This window comes from Sus scrofa, chromosome 1 (genome assembly GCF_000003025.6).
Source record: "Sus scrofa isolate TJ Tabasco breed Duroc chromosome 1, Sscrofa11.1, whole genome shotgun sequence".
In the NCBI taxonomy this organism is placed as follows: Eukaryota; Metazoa; Chordata; class Mammalia; order Artiodactyla; family Suidae; genus Sus; species Sus scrofa.
The window spans coordinates 27,324,220-27,338,561 of record NC_010443.5 but is presented as its reverse complement, the minus strand read 5'-3'; the positions used below and the strand labels follow the sequence as shown (position 1 = coordinate 27,338,561).

The 14,342-nt window shown below is 38.3% G+C and overlaps 1 protein-coding gene across 2 annotated transcripts in view; it reads left to right on the top strand.

Annotated features, from left to right (window-relative positions):
* Positions 1-14,342, top strand: part of PEX7 (peroxisomal biogenesis factor 7) — an 88,658-nt gene that overhangs the window by 7,968 nt on the left and 66,348 nt on the right. For both annotated transcript variants that reach the window (XM_021087521.1, XM_021087529.1), the window contains exons 4-5: positions 8,122-8,199; positions 8,596-8,704. In XM_021087521.1, coding sequence (XP_020943180.1) covers positions 8,122-8,199; positions 8,596-8,704 — 187 coding nt within the window. The remainder of the gene's footprint in view (positions 1-8,121; positions 8,200-8,595; positions 8,705-14,342) is intronic.

The following is a 14,342-nucleotide window of genomic DNA, read 5'->3' as shown; positions in this document are numbered from 1 at the left end:
CTTTAGAAATGTGTTTATGTTCAAAACTGCACAAAAGATTTGCCAAACTACCTTCCTTCCTTTCTTCCTTCCTTCCCTCCTTCCTTCCTCCCTCCCTTCCTCACTTCCCTTTCCTCCCTCCTACCTTCTCTTCTTTTTCCTTCTTCTTTTAACAAAAACAAGGGCACAATTAAACTTGATATATTTCCTTTTCCATTTTTAATCATGTTCAGCTGTTTATTCTAGAGTAGGTTAAAAATTACCATGTAAGTAAAAAAGAAAAAAAGCAGTGCTAAAAACTGAAAAACAGAGACAAATTAACTTAGTGGTATATCAAATTGGTGCCATAACCAGATAGTTAAAATAATTATTTCAAGTGATTTAAAAACTCTGTATTTAGATTGTACATCCCCAGTGTTACAAAAAGAATTGCAGAGAAGTTTAAAACTGCATTCAGAAAAATCAGTATTATTATTTTGAAACTCTCAACTCTATACTATAGAATAAATCACATCTGTAATTATGGCATTAGAAACCAAAAGTTTTTAGCGTAAGAGAAAACAGGAGGGATAGAGGAAACATTGAACAATTAGCCAAATCCCGAATGTAAAACATTCTGTAGGACTAATAACTTTGCTTCTTCAACAAATAAATGTCATTGGTGGAGTGGGGGGGCAGGAGAACCGAGGTGGGGAGGGGAACTTTTCTAGATTAGAAAATACTTGAGACATAACAGCTAAGCATAAAATATGGATTTTGTTTGAATCCTGATTCAGATAAGCCAACTATAAAAAGATATTTTTGAGACAATCTGAGAAATATAAATACAGACTGAGTATTAGATAATATTAGGGAACTGTAGCTGATCTAAGGTATGAAAATGGCCTTTTGCTTGTATAAAAAGTGAAAACATTCTCTTTTTTTGTGTGTGAAAACATTCTTACTCTTGAAGTATTTGTGAGTGAAGCATTCTGATATTAAAACATTCCAGCAGTTATACTGACTGGATAACTGGAACACATGAAGCAAGACGGATAAAATGTTGATAATTTTTGAAGGTTTATGACGGGTACCTGGGGATTTATCATGCTGTTCTCACTACTCTTATGAACATTTAAAAATATCTATAATGAAAAAAATTTTTAAGTTTCACATTAAAGGAAAATATGTAGCCTTCTCCAATCGCTCAGTAATTAAAAGTCAGTGTCCCTTTCCCTTGTGTTGATACAGATAAGTGTGAACGTTCTGAACAGAGTTTTTATTTGATGATTTTTAATTAAATAGACTAACTTAAAAAGGGCAGTACTGTACAGTAGATTAAAAACGAGCTCTTTGGGAATTAGATTCAGTAATAAAATTTGTCCTCCTCAAACTGTGGTTTTGATGAGGTTCAGATTTCATAAAGCAGTGCAAAATACTGTTCAGTGTTTTTTATTTCTTTTCGTAGTTTCCCAATTAATTTTCTTCCCCACTACCAAGAGTAATTTCATAAGGTAGGCCTTTAGGGGGCCTGCCCTTAAAGCATAGGTGCCTCTTGCTCTTCTTTTGATAGGTAACTTAACTGTTTGCTGTGTCCACTATTTGAGTGGGAGTGGGGTGGGAAATTGGGAAAAGGGGAAAAGACGAAAGCGAGACATGCTTTCCATTCGGATTTGTTCCCCTGTTCCTTCATTCATTCCAAAAAATTTGATTAACTCTGCTGTCTGCAGGGGACTGTTCAGGGCTTAGCAGGGAAGACGAATGAGTCAGGCAGGGTCCTTGCCCTCTCTTGGGAGAAAGGCTTAGGCTGCTGGTTGCCTAACTGAGACTCTGCTAAACACTGGGGATGTGCAGAGGGCTGTGAGAAGGGGAATCCTGTCCAAGGAAGGGATCGGAGGGCATCCTTGAGTCTAAGGGGACAGTAGGAAGGAACTGTTCAGGTGGAGAGGCCAGGGGACCAGGTTTGAGGCAAAAGAAATACATGCTTGAAGGGGAGGAACTGAGCTGGGTGCCTGGAGCAATTAGCATTTTGGCTGTTTTACTAGGATCAGTGGAAAGACACTGAAGATTTAAAAAAAAAATTTCTGGAGTTCCCGTTGTAGCTCAGTGGTTAACGAATCTGACTAGGAACCATGAGGTTGCGGGTTTGATCCCTGGCCTTGCTCAATGGGTTAAGGATCCGGCATTGCCATGAGCTGTGGTGTAGGTCGCAGACAAGGCTCGGATCCCACTGTGGCTGTGGCATAGGCTGACGGCTATAGCTCTGATTCGACTCCTAGCCTGGGAACCTCCATATGCCGCGGGAGCAGCCCCAGAAAATGGCAAAAAGACCAAAAAAAAAAAAAAAATTTCTGTGAAGTAATTCATGCATTTAAAATATATGTGACTTGTAAAAAATATATAATGAGCACTTACATATTCATCACCTAGCTTTTGAAATAAAGGATCAGAGTTGTTCTACCCTTCTTCCTCTTTTTTTTTTCTAAATAAATTTTATTGGAGTATAGTTAACTTAGAAAGTTGTATTAGTTTCACGTATACAACAAAGTAAAAATCAGTTATACACGTACATATATCCATTCTTCTTCAGATGCATTTTCCACAAAGGTTATTACACAGTATTGAGCAGATTACCCTGTGCTGTACAGTAGGTCCTTCTTTACCTATTTTCGATATAGTAGCGTGTATATGTCAATCCTAACTCCCCTGTTTAAAAAAATATGAACCACTTCACAAATTTGCGTCTTCCTTGTGCGGAGACCCTGCTAATCTCTGTATCGTTCTAGTCTTAGTATATGTGCTGCCAGCATCCTTCTTCCTCCTTTTTTCCTTTTTCCCAGGAGCAACCACTATCTTGAATTTTCTATTTACATTTTCTTTGTTTTTCCTTTTAGTTTTGTGCATATGTGTGCATTTCTACATCAAGCATAGTTTTGCAGGATTTTGGCCTTTGGGTAACAAGCACCCGAACAAATGAATTCAGGATTGAATGAGGAGGGTAAGTTGCAGGAGCCACATGGTTTGAAACCACTGAGCGGCTCTCTGCAGGGGAGCAACATTAATTTGTATTTGTGTGCGTGTTTTTTTTTTTTTTTTTTCGCGGCTGTGCCCGAGGCCTGTGGAAGTTCCCAGACCAGGGATCGAACCTGCGCCACAGCAGCCACCTGAACTGCTGCAGTGACAGTGCCAGATCCATAACCTGCTGTGCCACAAGGGAACTCCCAATTCGTGTCTTACAAAGGTTTTTTCCTAAAAATCCAGTTTGTATAATGGATTGGAGGTGAAGGAAAATGGATAAGGAAAGCAGTTAGAAGAATGCTGTGATCTAGGTGGTAGCTTACGGTTGATGGTTGTAGCCTCTTCAGAGAAATTATATAGAAACTTGTAACAATGGCCCTTTGGGATCTTGTCCCTCCTGATCCTCAAACATGACCAGTCTGCTTCCTGCCTTAGGGTCTTTCTTTGCTCTTCTCCTGGAAACCTTTCCTCTCAAATCTGTAGGGTTCTCTCCTTCAATGAACTCAGGTCTCTGCTCAGAGAGGCTCTGACCACTTTATTGAGCAGTGACCCCCAGCCCTTGTCATCGTTTTCTAGTTTTCTTACTTTGCTTTATTTTTCTTCGTAGTATTTTAAAAATCATAACCCGAAATTATGTATTTATTTACTTAGGGTCTGTTTTCCCTTGCTGAAAGGTAAGATACATGAAGGCTGGGACTGAACTCTGTTGTTGAATGCTGTATCCTCCTTCCTTTATGTCTTGTTCACAGAAGGTGCTTAATAAATATTTATTGACTAGATTAGTAAACTGACTTGAGGTGGGAAGAGTGGAAACTAGTCATCCCTTTTGGGCTGTCTCTCAAACTTCTCTCTGGCTGTAAGCTTTTTCCAGGGCTTGAGGTTAGTACCCAAACCCTGATCTTCCTAGACGTTTCCACTTGACTATCAGGCTGTCACCTCAAACTCCCTATGTCTAAAATTATACACTATCTGCCTTCCTCCAGTCTTCCAGTTCTGTTAATGCCACCATCACTGACAATCCCCAGGCACAAAACCTTGGTGTTATCTTGCAGTGTTCACTACTAATCCCTAGGGTGCTCTATGTCCCCATTTATGCCTTGGGGAAGTTTCTGGTCACTGTTTTCACCTCCGCTTTCTGCTTTTGACATTTTAACCAGCCCTCAAGTCCCTCCTGGGATCTTTCTCTTCTGGGTTTGAGGCGGAATTTTCCATCCCACCACACTTTTGTACTTAGGGTCTATAGTTTTTCTGTGTGTGTTTTAAACACAGTATCCTGGCTTATACTGTTACTTACTTTCCCATGTCCTAGGATTTTAAACAGAGTAAAACAAACAAAAAATATATACTGAGTCATCTTTATTTCCTTCTTTATTATCCCATTTTTAATGATTTTTATTTTTTCCATTACAGTTGGTTTACAGTGTTCTGTCAGCTTTCTACTGTACAGCAAGTGACCCAGTCACACACACATATACATGTATATACGTTCTTTTTCTCACATTATCCTCCATCATGTTCCATCCCAAGTGACTAGATATAGTTCCCTGTGCTATACAGCAGAACCCATTGCTTATCTACTCCAAACACAATAGTTTGCATCTATTAACCCCAGACTCCCAGTCCATCCCACTTCCTCCCCCTCCCCCTTGGCAACCACAAGTCTGTTCTCCAAGTCCATGAGTTTCTTTTCTGTGGAGAGGTTCATTTGTGCCGTGTATTAGATTCCAGATGTAAGTGATATCATAAAATATTTGGCTTTCTCTTTCTGACTTACTTCACTTAGTGTGAGAGTCTCTAGTTCCATCCATGTTGCTGCAAATGGCATTATTTTGTTCTTTTTTATGGCTGAGTAGTATTCCATTGTGTATATATATACCACATCTTCTTAATCCATTCATCTGTTGATGGACATTTAGGTTGTTTCCATGTCTTGGCTATTGTGAATAGTGCTACAATGAACATACAGGTGCATGTGTCTTTTTTAAGGAAAGTTTTGTCTAGATGTATGGCTAAGAGTGGGATTGCTGAGTCATATGGTAGTTTTATGTTTAGTTTTCTGGGTACCTCCATACTGTTTTCCGTAGTGGTTGTACCTATTATCCCATTTTTAACCTCCCCATGTGTGTCTTTGCATGGTTTTGTCCTAGAATGTAATGTTGCCACTCTGTGGTATGACAGGACAGCTGGCAGCAGTGCTGACATCAGCATAGTTTTGTTACCTCCTGCCTTTTGTTCTCATTAGGGCTGGGTTCCCTCTGAGCCCCTAGAGGCTCTTGCAGTTTTAAAACATAAGAAGTAGTAAGATTTCAAGTCATATTGGAAATGTATAGGCCAAGGAGTTTGAGCTGATGATGTTAGCTTTTAATTGTATTTGTTCAGTTATCCTCTAAAAATGAAAGCAGTAGCTCTTTATAACTATTTAGCAACAATGCAGGTTATGGAGATAACATTTGGTTGGTTAATCATTTTAACTCATATTTATTGAGTGTCTATTACATTGCAACAAGCATAAACAAGACGATTTGCTTATGAGGGGTCTTCCAAAAATCTAGCAGGTTTGGCAGTTTAGCACTGAATTTAGGAAAATATAGTAAATGCGGAACTAGAGGTAGGTGCAAGATGCACAGGAGAAAGCATCTAACCCTTTGATGCTTGAGGGGTTCATCAAGGGAGGCCTATTTCACAAGGGATGTAAAGGGGCTGAGTCTTGATGACAAGTGGGAATTTACCAAGTGGATAGATGGGGGCTTTAAGTTCATGGATATGGCTAATACACGAAGACAAAATAAAATCAGTCTGGGCCCAAACGGAGCCCCATTGAAGGGCCGTACCAGCAAGGGCAGGGTTTTATTTCCTTAATATTATAGCCCATGCTCGCTGAAAAGATCCAGTTCAAAGTGCCTTCACACAGCGTGTTGTAAACAGCCTAGCATAGGGATGAAGGGCAGACTCGGTGATTAGGCTGCACAGGTCCAGATTTCAGCTCTGCAACTTAGTAGCTTTGGGAATTTGGACAAGTTACTTAACTTTTTTGGGCCTTGGCCCAGTATCTACGTCATAGAAGTGGAGATTAAATGAGATAAAATATGAAAAGTGCTTATGACAACATCTGGCAAACAGTAGGTGCTCAATAAAGATTTCCTATTGTGGCTATTTTTGACTGTTGGCATAAGCTCAGAACAGGGGTTGGCCAATTACTGCTTTTAGACCAGAACCAGACCTAGCCCACTGTTTGATTTGTAAATAAAGTTTTATTTTAACACAGTCATGCCCATTTAGTAGGTATCCTCTGAGCTACTTTTGTTCTCTATTGATTTAGTAGTTTTGGCAGAGACCAAATGACTTGTAAAGCCTGCAATTTTTTTTTTTTTTTCTTTTCAAGGCTGCAGTTGAGGCATAAAGTTCCCAGGCTAGGGGTCAAATAGGAGCTGCAGCTGCTGGCCTACATCACAGCCATAGCAACACGGGATCCAAGCTGTATCTTTGTGACCTACACCACAGCTCATGGCAATGCCAGAACCTTAATCCACTGAGTGAGGCCAGGGATCGAACTTGCATCCTCATGGATACTAATTGGGTTCATAACGTGCTGAGCTACAGCAGGAACTCCAGGCCTAAAATATTTTAAGGCCCTTTATAGAAGAAATTTGCCCCGTCCTGGCCTAGAGAGTAAAATCAAACTCCTTAGGTCTCAAGATCGTTCCTGATTGCTTCCAAACCTTTTTCCATCCACAACTGACTGATGGCTGCGGCAGCTCTTTGGATTTTGCTGACCCTTTTGCGTATGTTATAGCTGCTTTGTTGCTAGACTGTGATTTCTTTAGTGCTCCAACTGCCCTTCTCTCTTTTGCAAGAATATGGGCAGCAGCAGAGCCAGAACGGGCTGGTGAAATGCTCACCTTGGGTATATAATTTAAGGGGGCCCCAAAAGCTCAGTAGTCATGATAAATAATCTCTTAATGGAATATTTTTAAAAATCAAAATTAATGTGAAAAAAATCTATGATAAAAAAATGTCAGTTTTAAGCAAAGACAGAATCAGTATTGCTTATTGTTTGCTTGTTTGTTTTAAATTCAGATTCCAAATGGTAGGCGTAGTTCTAGGCAACAGAGAACAAGTAACCCAGACTTAAGCCACAACAAACCCCAAACAGTCATGCTTCCTACATAAGAAGGTAGTTTTTAGATTCAAAATAACCTGCTGGTCAGTCACATTTAATGACATATACTCAAGTCTGTGGCAAGACTACTTTTGTAAAGCCTAATTATGCAGGCATTTTGTTGAACTTAGCTCGCAGTAGTAATCTGTATATAATCTGTTGTATAAAATACCAGAATTTAAAATATTTCCATAGGTTTTCAAATAATTCATTTGAAGTGGTTTACTGAGAGCAGAATTGGATAACTAAAGCTGTTTACCAAGAGATCTGAAAGGATCACCTCATTCCTATAAGCTTTTTCTAGAAAAGGCCAGAAAGGGATATTAATTGAATTTTAATGCTTTCTGATAAACATTGACCCAGCAAGCTTTTTTAGATGAGTAACTTTCTAATCTGCTCTGACATTTCTTCAGGGTGCTGCAAACAGTGATTTGTTGGTAGGTTTAAAAATATGTATAATTTGTTTTAGTGAAGAAGGTTGGGAAATATTCTGTAGAATTCTGCTACAGTAGAATAGAGTCTTGGCTGTTCAGGGTAAGGCTGGACAAGGTGACCTTTCCCTTTCCTAGACACATGCTGAGATTTATAGGACCTTATTTGATGTTTCAACAAAGTGAATTAGGGAGTTCCTGTCATGGCGTGGTGGAAATGAATCCCACTAGTATCCACGAGGATGCAGGTTCCATCCTTGGCTTTGCTCAGTGTTCGGGGATCTGGCATTGTTGTAAGCTGTGGTGTAGGTTGCAGAGGCAGCTTGGATCCCGTGTTGCTGTGGCTGTGATGTAGGTGGGCAGCTGTAGCTCCGATTTGACCCCTAACCTGGGAACTTCCATATGCCACGAATGCGGCCCTAAAAAGCAAAAATAAATAAATGATTAAGTAAAAACAAAACAAAAACACCAAAGTGAATTAGTTAATTCTGACTATCATCAAACAGGTGAGATGTAACATTGAACTTTCTAAATGACACTTTAACATGTTTCTAGGTGTACAGTGTTGATTGGAGTCAAACCAGAGGTGAACAGCTTGTGGTGTCTGGCTCATGGGATCAAACTGTCAAACTGGTATGTCAGCATTACTGGATTTATATTAGTATATTAAAACCAAATGTTTCCTTCTTCAAAGCTTCCACTGAAATTTTTTTTCTTTTCTAGGACATACTTATGTTGCTTTTCAGTTAGCCAATTTTCTCTTCAAAAAATATACTAGCCCATTTATTAGAACTTGTAATTTTCTTATCTTTTAGCTATAAACTAATAATTAGCTCAGTATTGATTATTTTGACCCCTTAAATGCCATCCTACTGTATATAAAAAGACTTGAAAGAAATACTTGAGAGAGAGATATGTATATTATGTGTGTATATAAATACATATATATGGTATATCCTATGTATTGTATATATAAAGCATAAATTTGAATCTCCCTGTTAAGTAATTGATTCATTCGTTTATTTGTAGTGGGACCCAACTGTTGGAAGGTCTCTGTGCACCTTTAAAGGCCATGAAAGTATCATTTATAGTACAATCTGGTCTCCCCACATCCCTGGTTGCTTTGCTTCAGCCTCAGGTAAAAATTTCATTTACCAAAAGCCTTATTTGTAGCGAATGATGGCCTTGCTTTCCCCAGTAGGTGGCGCTGTGTACCTGAAATTCGAAGAACAAAATGGACTCCATTCCTACTTGTAGTCTTGACAGTATTTCATTCTTTCCAGTCTCTACATAAGAATTAGCCAGGCCCGGTTTGCTTTTCATAGCTTCTAACCATTTGACTTAACATGTGCCTTCTTGGTGAGATGCAAGGGACGAAGAAGTAAGGGACAGAGTAAGGGCTTTGGCATCAGACCTGATCGAATTTGGAAACTCTTCAGTGGCTGGTTGTGGGCCCCCTCTCAGGGTGATGCGATGTGTTTTCTCATCAGTGATATGGGGCTAAAAGAGTCTAACAGGTGGTGGTGTTGCAAGGATGAAGAACCATGTAAAATATGTAGCACATAGTCAACCTCCTTTGCTTGATACTTACCCTGTTTTTAGAGATATTCTCTTTAATTCATTGCCACCAAGCCATAGCAAGAACGTGTTTGGTATGATCTTTTTTTCTGTTTGCTTTTGATTCATGTCAGCAATTCTTTGATAAAGTAGAGACAAATTTATATGCCTCTTGATTTTTTTTTTTTGGAGAAACTTCATTTTATAGAAATTTAAAAACTTACACTTTGAACTGTTTGCATAAGGATTTACAAATTTGGTTTGTTGACTGATCCATAAATCATGTATAATCTGAACAATCTAACTTACATGTAAGTGGCAGAGAAACATCGCTCAGTTTCTCTGCAGTGCCGTTTAAAGCAGCATGCTCCACCTGCCTGATGGTCATTCAACGGTGGTGGTCCGCGTCTTCATTTGCCCCTGGCTGCTCTGCAGCACCTTTCCCCGGGCCATTCGCCGTCTTCTCACACCCTGCAGCTCTGCCCTCACAGCTTTTGTACTTTCATCCTTTTACCTTTTCTTTCCACCAGTCTAGCATGTCACCCTTCTATTGTCCTGACTTTACAGTGGCAGGGTCCTCCCAGAGGGTGATGGTGGGGGGAGTTGAGACAATGGAGAGCAACACACCCTTCTTCCCAACGGCTAGAAGGTAGAATCATATGTGGAGACAGTACACTGGAAAGCATTTGAAGTTATATTCATGTGGTTAAGAACATGGAATATTAATTCTTAGTGATAGTGTAATACAGCTGGCACGCTATGACTTCTCATAATGTGAATTTGACAAGCACAACTGTTAGTGAAAAGTATGGTTTAATTAATGATTAATGGTCTATCTTAGGCAGACTGTAACCAGTTATGAATCTTTCAAGGTTGTGAACCAGTCTAGCTCCCTTTACTAGCCACTGAGCTGTTTTCCTTAGATGGCTTTATCTTTGGTTTGATTATCAGAACAGAGGTTGCTAAGTCGTACCAGTTGTAAGAATGAGTATAATGTGTTAATTAATCATAAATATTTGTGGTGATTGACAAAGTAATATCAGCACTCTTTATTTCTTGCTTCTTTTATAACTTTCCAAAAATAAATTTATAAAAAATGGAGAAGTGGCATTGCAAATAATTCCTGTTTAACTGCATACATAGTAAGGAAGTTCAAACACAGAAACATGCCAAATAAAAAATGAGTATTCATTCCCCTCCTCCACTGTTAACATTTTCTTGTGTTCCGCCTCCATAAAAATTCTTACGCTTGTTCCAGAATATATTACACAAATTAAAAATATTAGTGGGGGATAGTCTTGAGAAAAACATCAGGTATCTTCAAAGGCTGAATTTGCTTAAATGATGTTAGGTTTTACAAGCTTATAGCTGTAAAACCTTTGTTGTTGTTGAAAACATACAGGAAAATAACTTTGTGATTTTGAGTCAGATTATCTCCTGTCTCAAATTCATTTTCCCCATTGAAAACATTGTTATTCTAAAACAATTTTTTTGATTGTGGAGATTTCTTAGTAGCTGTAGTCCAGTATCACAGATGACTTGAATGACTCCTACCACCATTCAGAAAGAGTTCTTAGACCAAGATTTTAAATAAACTTGATGGAAAGAAAATCCACAAATTTTCTATTGTGAATTATACATATGAGTTTATGTATTTAAATTTGTGAAATGAAAACAAATCTAAAGTAGAAAAAGAACTACAGTGTGTTTCTTTTACTTGAGGTACCACCAATAAACCTTTGGCTCAAGACAGCTTTCTGAATACAGTTTCCTTCCTAAATGCTCTGGTACTTTAATATATATTGCCTCACTTTTCTTTTAGATAATTTGTGGGATGTATTGAGTGCCAGTAAATCTGTAAAAGGTATAAAAATATAACAAAAACGAGCAGCTTAATTGGCGTAAGCAAGGGCAGAGTTGCTCTTCCAAGGCTACCTCCTTGAGCCACTTCCACCTGTCTTAGGAGACATGTACTGCAAGGAGAAACCGATGTCTTCTCAGGGTATTCCCGTGTGAGGAGCGATGAAATTAGACCATTTGTTGGGGTGGTGTACACATGAATATAGCCTCTATGACACTAATTATTTTCAGATGTGTTTATTTCAGGGCAGCATCACCTTGTTGATTAGGCAAAACAATAACGACCTTCCCAGTCTAGTTAATATCAGTTTATTCTGATAATAAAAATTCTAATAGTGTTGGGGTACCAGTTATTTTAAGGTTTGGACCTTGAAATAGTAAACAGATGTGTCTCTTCTATCTTTCAGATGTTTGCCAATTTGACGAATGAAAAATTATAGCCAATTGTTTTAATTTGCATACTTGATGACCAAGGGTAGTGAATACTTTTTAATATATCAATCGTCTACCATAGTTGTTCTTTTGTGAGCTACCTGTTCGTGTCTTTGGCCCATTTTTCTAATGAGAGATGTTTGTTGTTGTTTTTCTGTATTGATACATGAGCTCTTTTTATACGTAGGAATTAATTTTCTGTATCTTACATCTGTTACAAATACTTTCCCAATTTCTAAATGTCTTTCAACCTATTTGTTTTATTTGAATTTTTTACTGTTTAAGCATTAAAACTTTTTGGTAGTCAAAACTATCAATTTTTTGTTTGATAGGTTTCTGGCTTTCATTTAGGATGAATAAGGAGTTGGCTCAGTGAAAAGCAGAAGGCCTTGGATGGCATAGCAAGAGAGAATATTCCAGGCAGAGACTTTAGGATGTTCAAAAGTAAGAACTTGATGCATTTGAGAAACTGAAAGAGAGCCAGAGGGACTGTTGCCTAAGAGGAAAAGGTAGTAAAAATGAGGTCAGGATCACAGGCAGGGGCCCAGATCACGCTCTGTGGGCTGGATTCAAGATTCTGGATTTTATCCTATGGACAGTGGGAAGGCACTGAAGAGGTTTAAGTGAGGGAGTGATATGATTAGGCTTTTTGCATTTTTAAAAGCTAAACTTTGGCTGTTGTGTAGAGAATAGTTTTCAGGTGAGTAGGAGTGGACGCAGGGAGACCAAATAAGAGAGAGATGAAGGCATGGATAAGCATGGTGGATGAAGGGCAGCAGAAAGTAAGCTGATCTGAGTGATAGTTCAGGATGATTTCATACGATGTGGAAGAGGCAGGAGAGGAACGAGTAACGACTAAGTTCTAGGGAGTTCCCATCATGGCGCAGCAGAAATAAATCCTGCTAGTATCCATGAGGACGCAGGTTCAATCCTTGGCCTTTCTCAGTGGGTTAAGGATCGGGTGTTGCTGTGAGCTGAGGTGTAGGTCACAGACCCGGCTTGGATCTGGTGTCGCTATGGCTGTGGTGTAGGCCAGTGGCTACAGCTCTGATTCAACCCCTAGCCTGGGAATCTCCATATGCTGCAAGTTCAGCCCTCAAGAGAAAAAAAAAAGTTTTACTGGAACATAGTCATGCCCGTTCATTTACATATTGTCTGTTTGTGGCTGTTTTCATGCTATGGTGGCCGAGTTGAGTAGTAGTGACAGAGACTGAGTGACCCTCACGTTGAGCCTTCACAGGAAATGTTTGCTGGCCTCAGGTATAGGTCTTGAGGAGGGATAAAGGAAAGAAGGTCTTTTGTGCAGTTTGGTTGCTTCGGGGAGCAGACAAGACAGTAGTGGCAGTGCAGGGGAAGAATGTTTCCTGTATTATCTCCTCATTAGTTATTCAATATCCGAAGACAGACCATCAGTAGGATAATTGCTCCGTTCTTGCTAACAAACCATATCAATGCCCTGAGATGCTGAATTATATTGAGTGGGTTCTACAGGAAATATATCACAGAAATCCTTTCTATTTGTTGATTTTTGTATTTTAAGTCTGAAATTTAAAAATGACCAAATGTCCCTGAAAAGTAGGATTAAGTTGGAGAAACTCAGAATTGAAAACTTTCAAGTAAATTATGAAGAGACAAATACGTCCATTTAGATGAAGTAGTTTTTTAGATCCTAAGATAATAGCTTCTGTGTACAGAGGTTCAGTTAATTCACAAAATGTTCTGTTTGCTGATGAAAATTAATAGAATCGTTTTCTAGAATGAAGAAAGGTACACTTATAAAATGATTACTGTTATTTTTAAGATTTGTAAGTTGTCTAAGTCATGGTTTTTTAGTCCATAATTTGAATAAAATCTTTTCCAAAATATCAAGTATTTGGGAATAGGACCAATAATTTATTTTTCCTTGTCACATTTCCTTTTCCAGGCCTGAATATCTTTGATTTTTCTATCTCTCTATGGCACAGCTAGCCACAAGGCTGGGAGCATATTAAGTAAATAATAGCAATATTAATACCCTTGTTTGAATTAACTAACCCTATAGCCTGCATGTATAACTTGACTTAGTCATTTTTATGTCTTAATGTAAATGCTAATAAGTTTCATGTTGATAGTGAATCACATCTGTAAGATGACCATAGTTCAGGATAATGGTTATAATTTTACCATTTTTTGATGTAACTACTGGTGAAAAGCCCCAATACCAAGACTGTTACTGCACACTCAATTAAAATTCTTGTCAGGATGTGATTAGTTTGACATTAGCATCATTTTCTTTGGGTAGGGATGCTCTTTGGCTTTATATTCAATAGTTTCAAAACGCTCATTCCAAACCCTGGATGGGTGTAGTGATACAGACGAGATCATCTTCAGAATGAACTGAAACATGCTTCTCTTCTAGGAAAACAGTGAAGACAGGTTCTGCTGGGAGCTCTAATTGGCAGCATTTTTAATAAACTGGAATTAATAATGAGTATCACTTTACATATTTGGGAAAGAATTAAGTAAATCTGCTTGAATTATTGATAGATTTTTAAAATTTCCTTTACCTTACTATTGTATGTAATTTTTAAAATTTATATTATTTAAGGACCTAAAATTATCTTCATTTGTTTTTCATTGTTCTTTCAATGACCGTTGCCAAAATCTGATAGTAACAAAACCATGAACAGCTACAGCTGCATTTATTTAAATGTCAGCTAGAATTATGTATGTTAGCCCTTTATTTGGGCTGAGTCACACACACCTCTTTGTCTTGCATTGGCCTTTTGTGTCGCATGGTATACATAATATTGACTCAGCATATTATTATATAGAATATTCAGTATGTGAGATTCAATAGTAGAAAAAGATTGTGTTTAGAGAATTAGCAGTATAATCACAAAAGTTAACTCTCTGTGCTTTGTACATAGAATGTAAAAGGTCTTTTT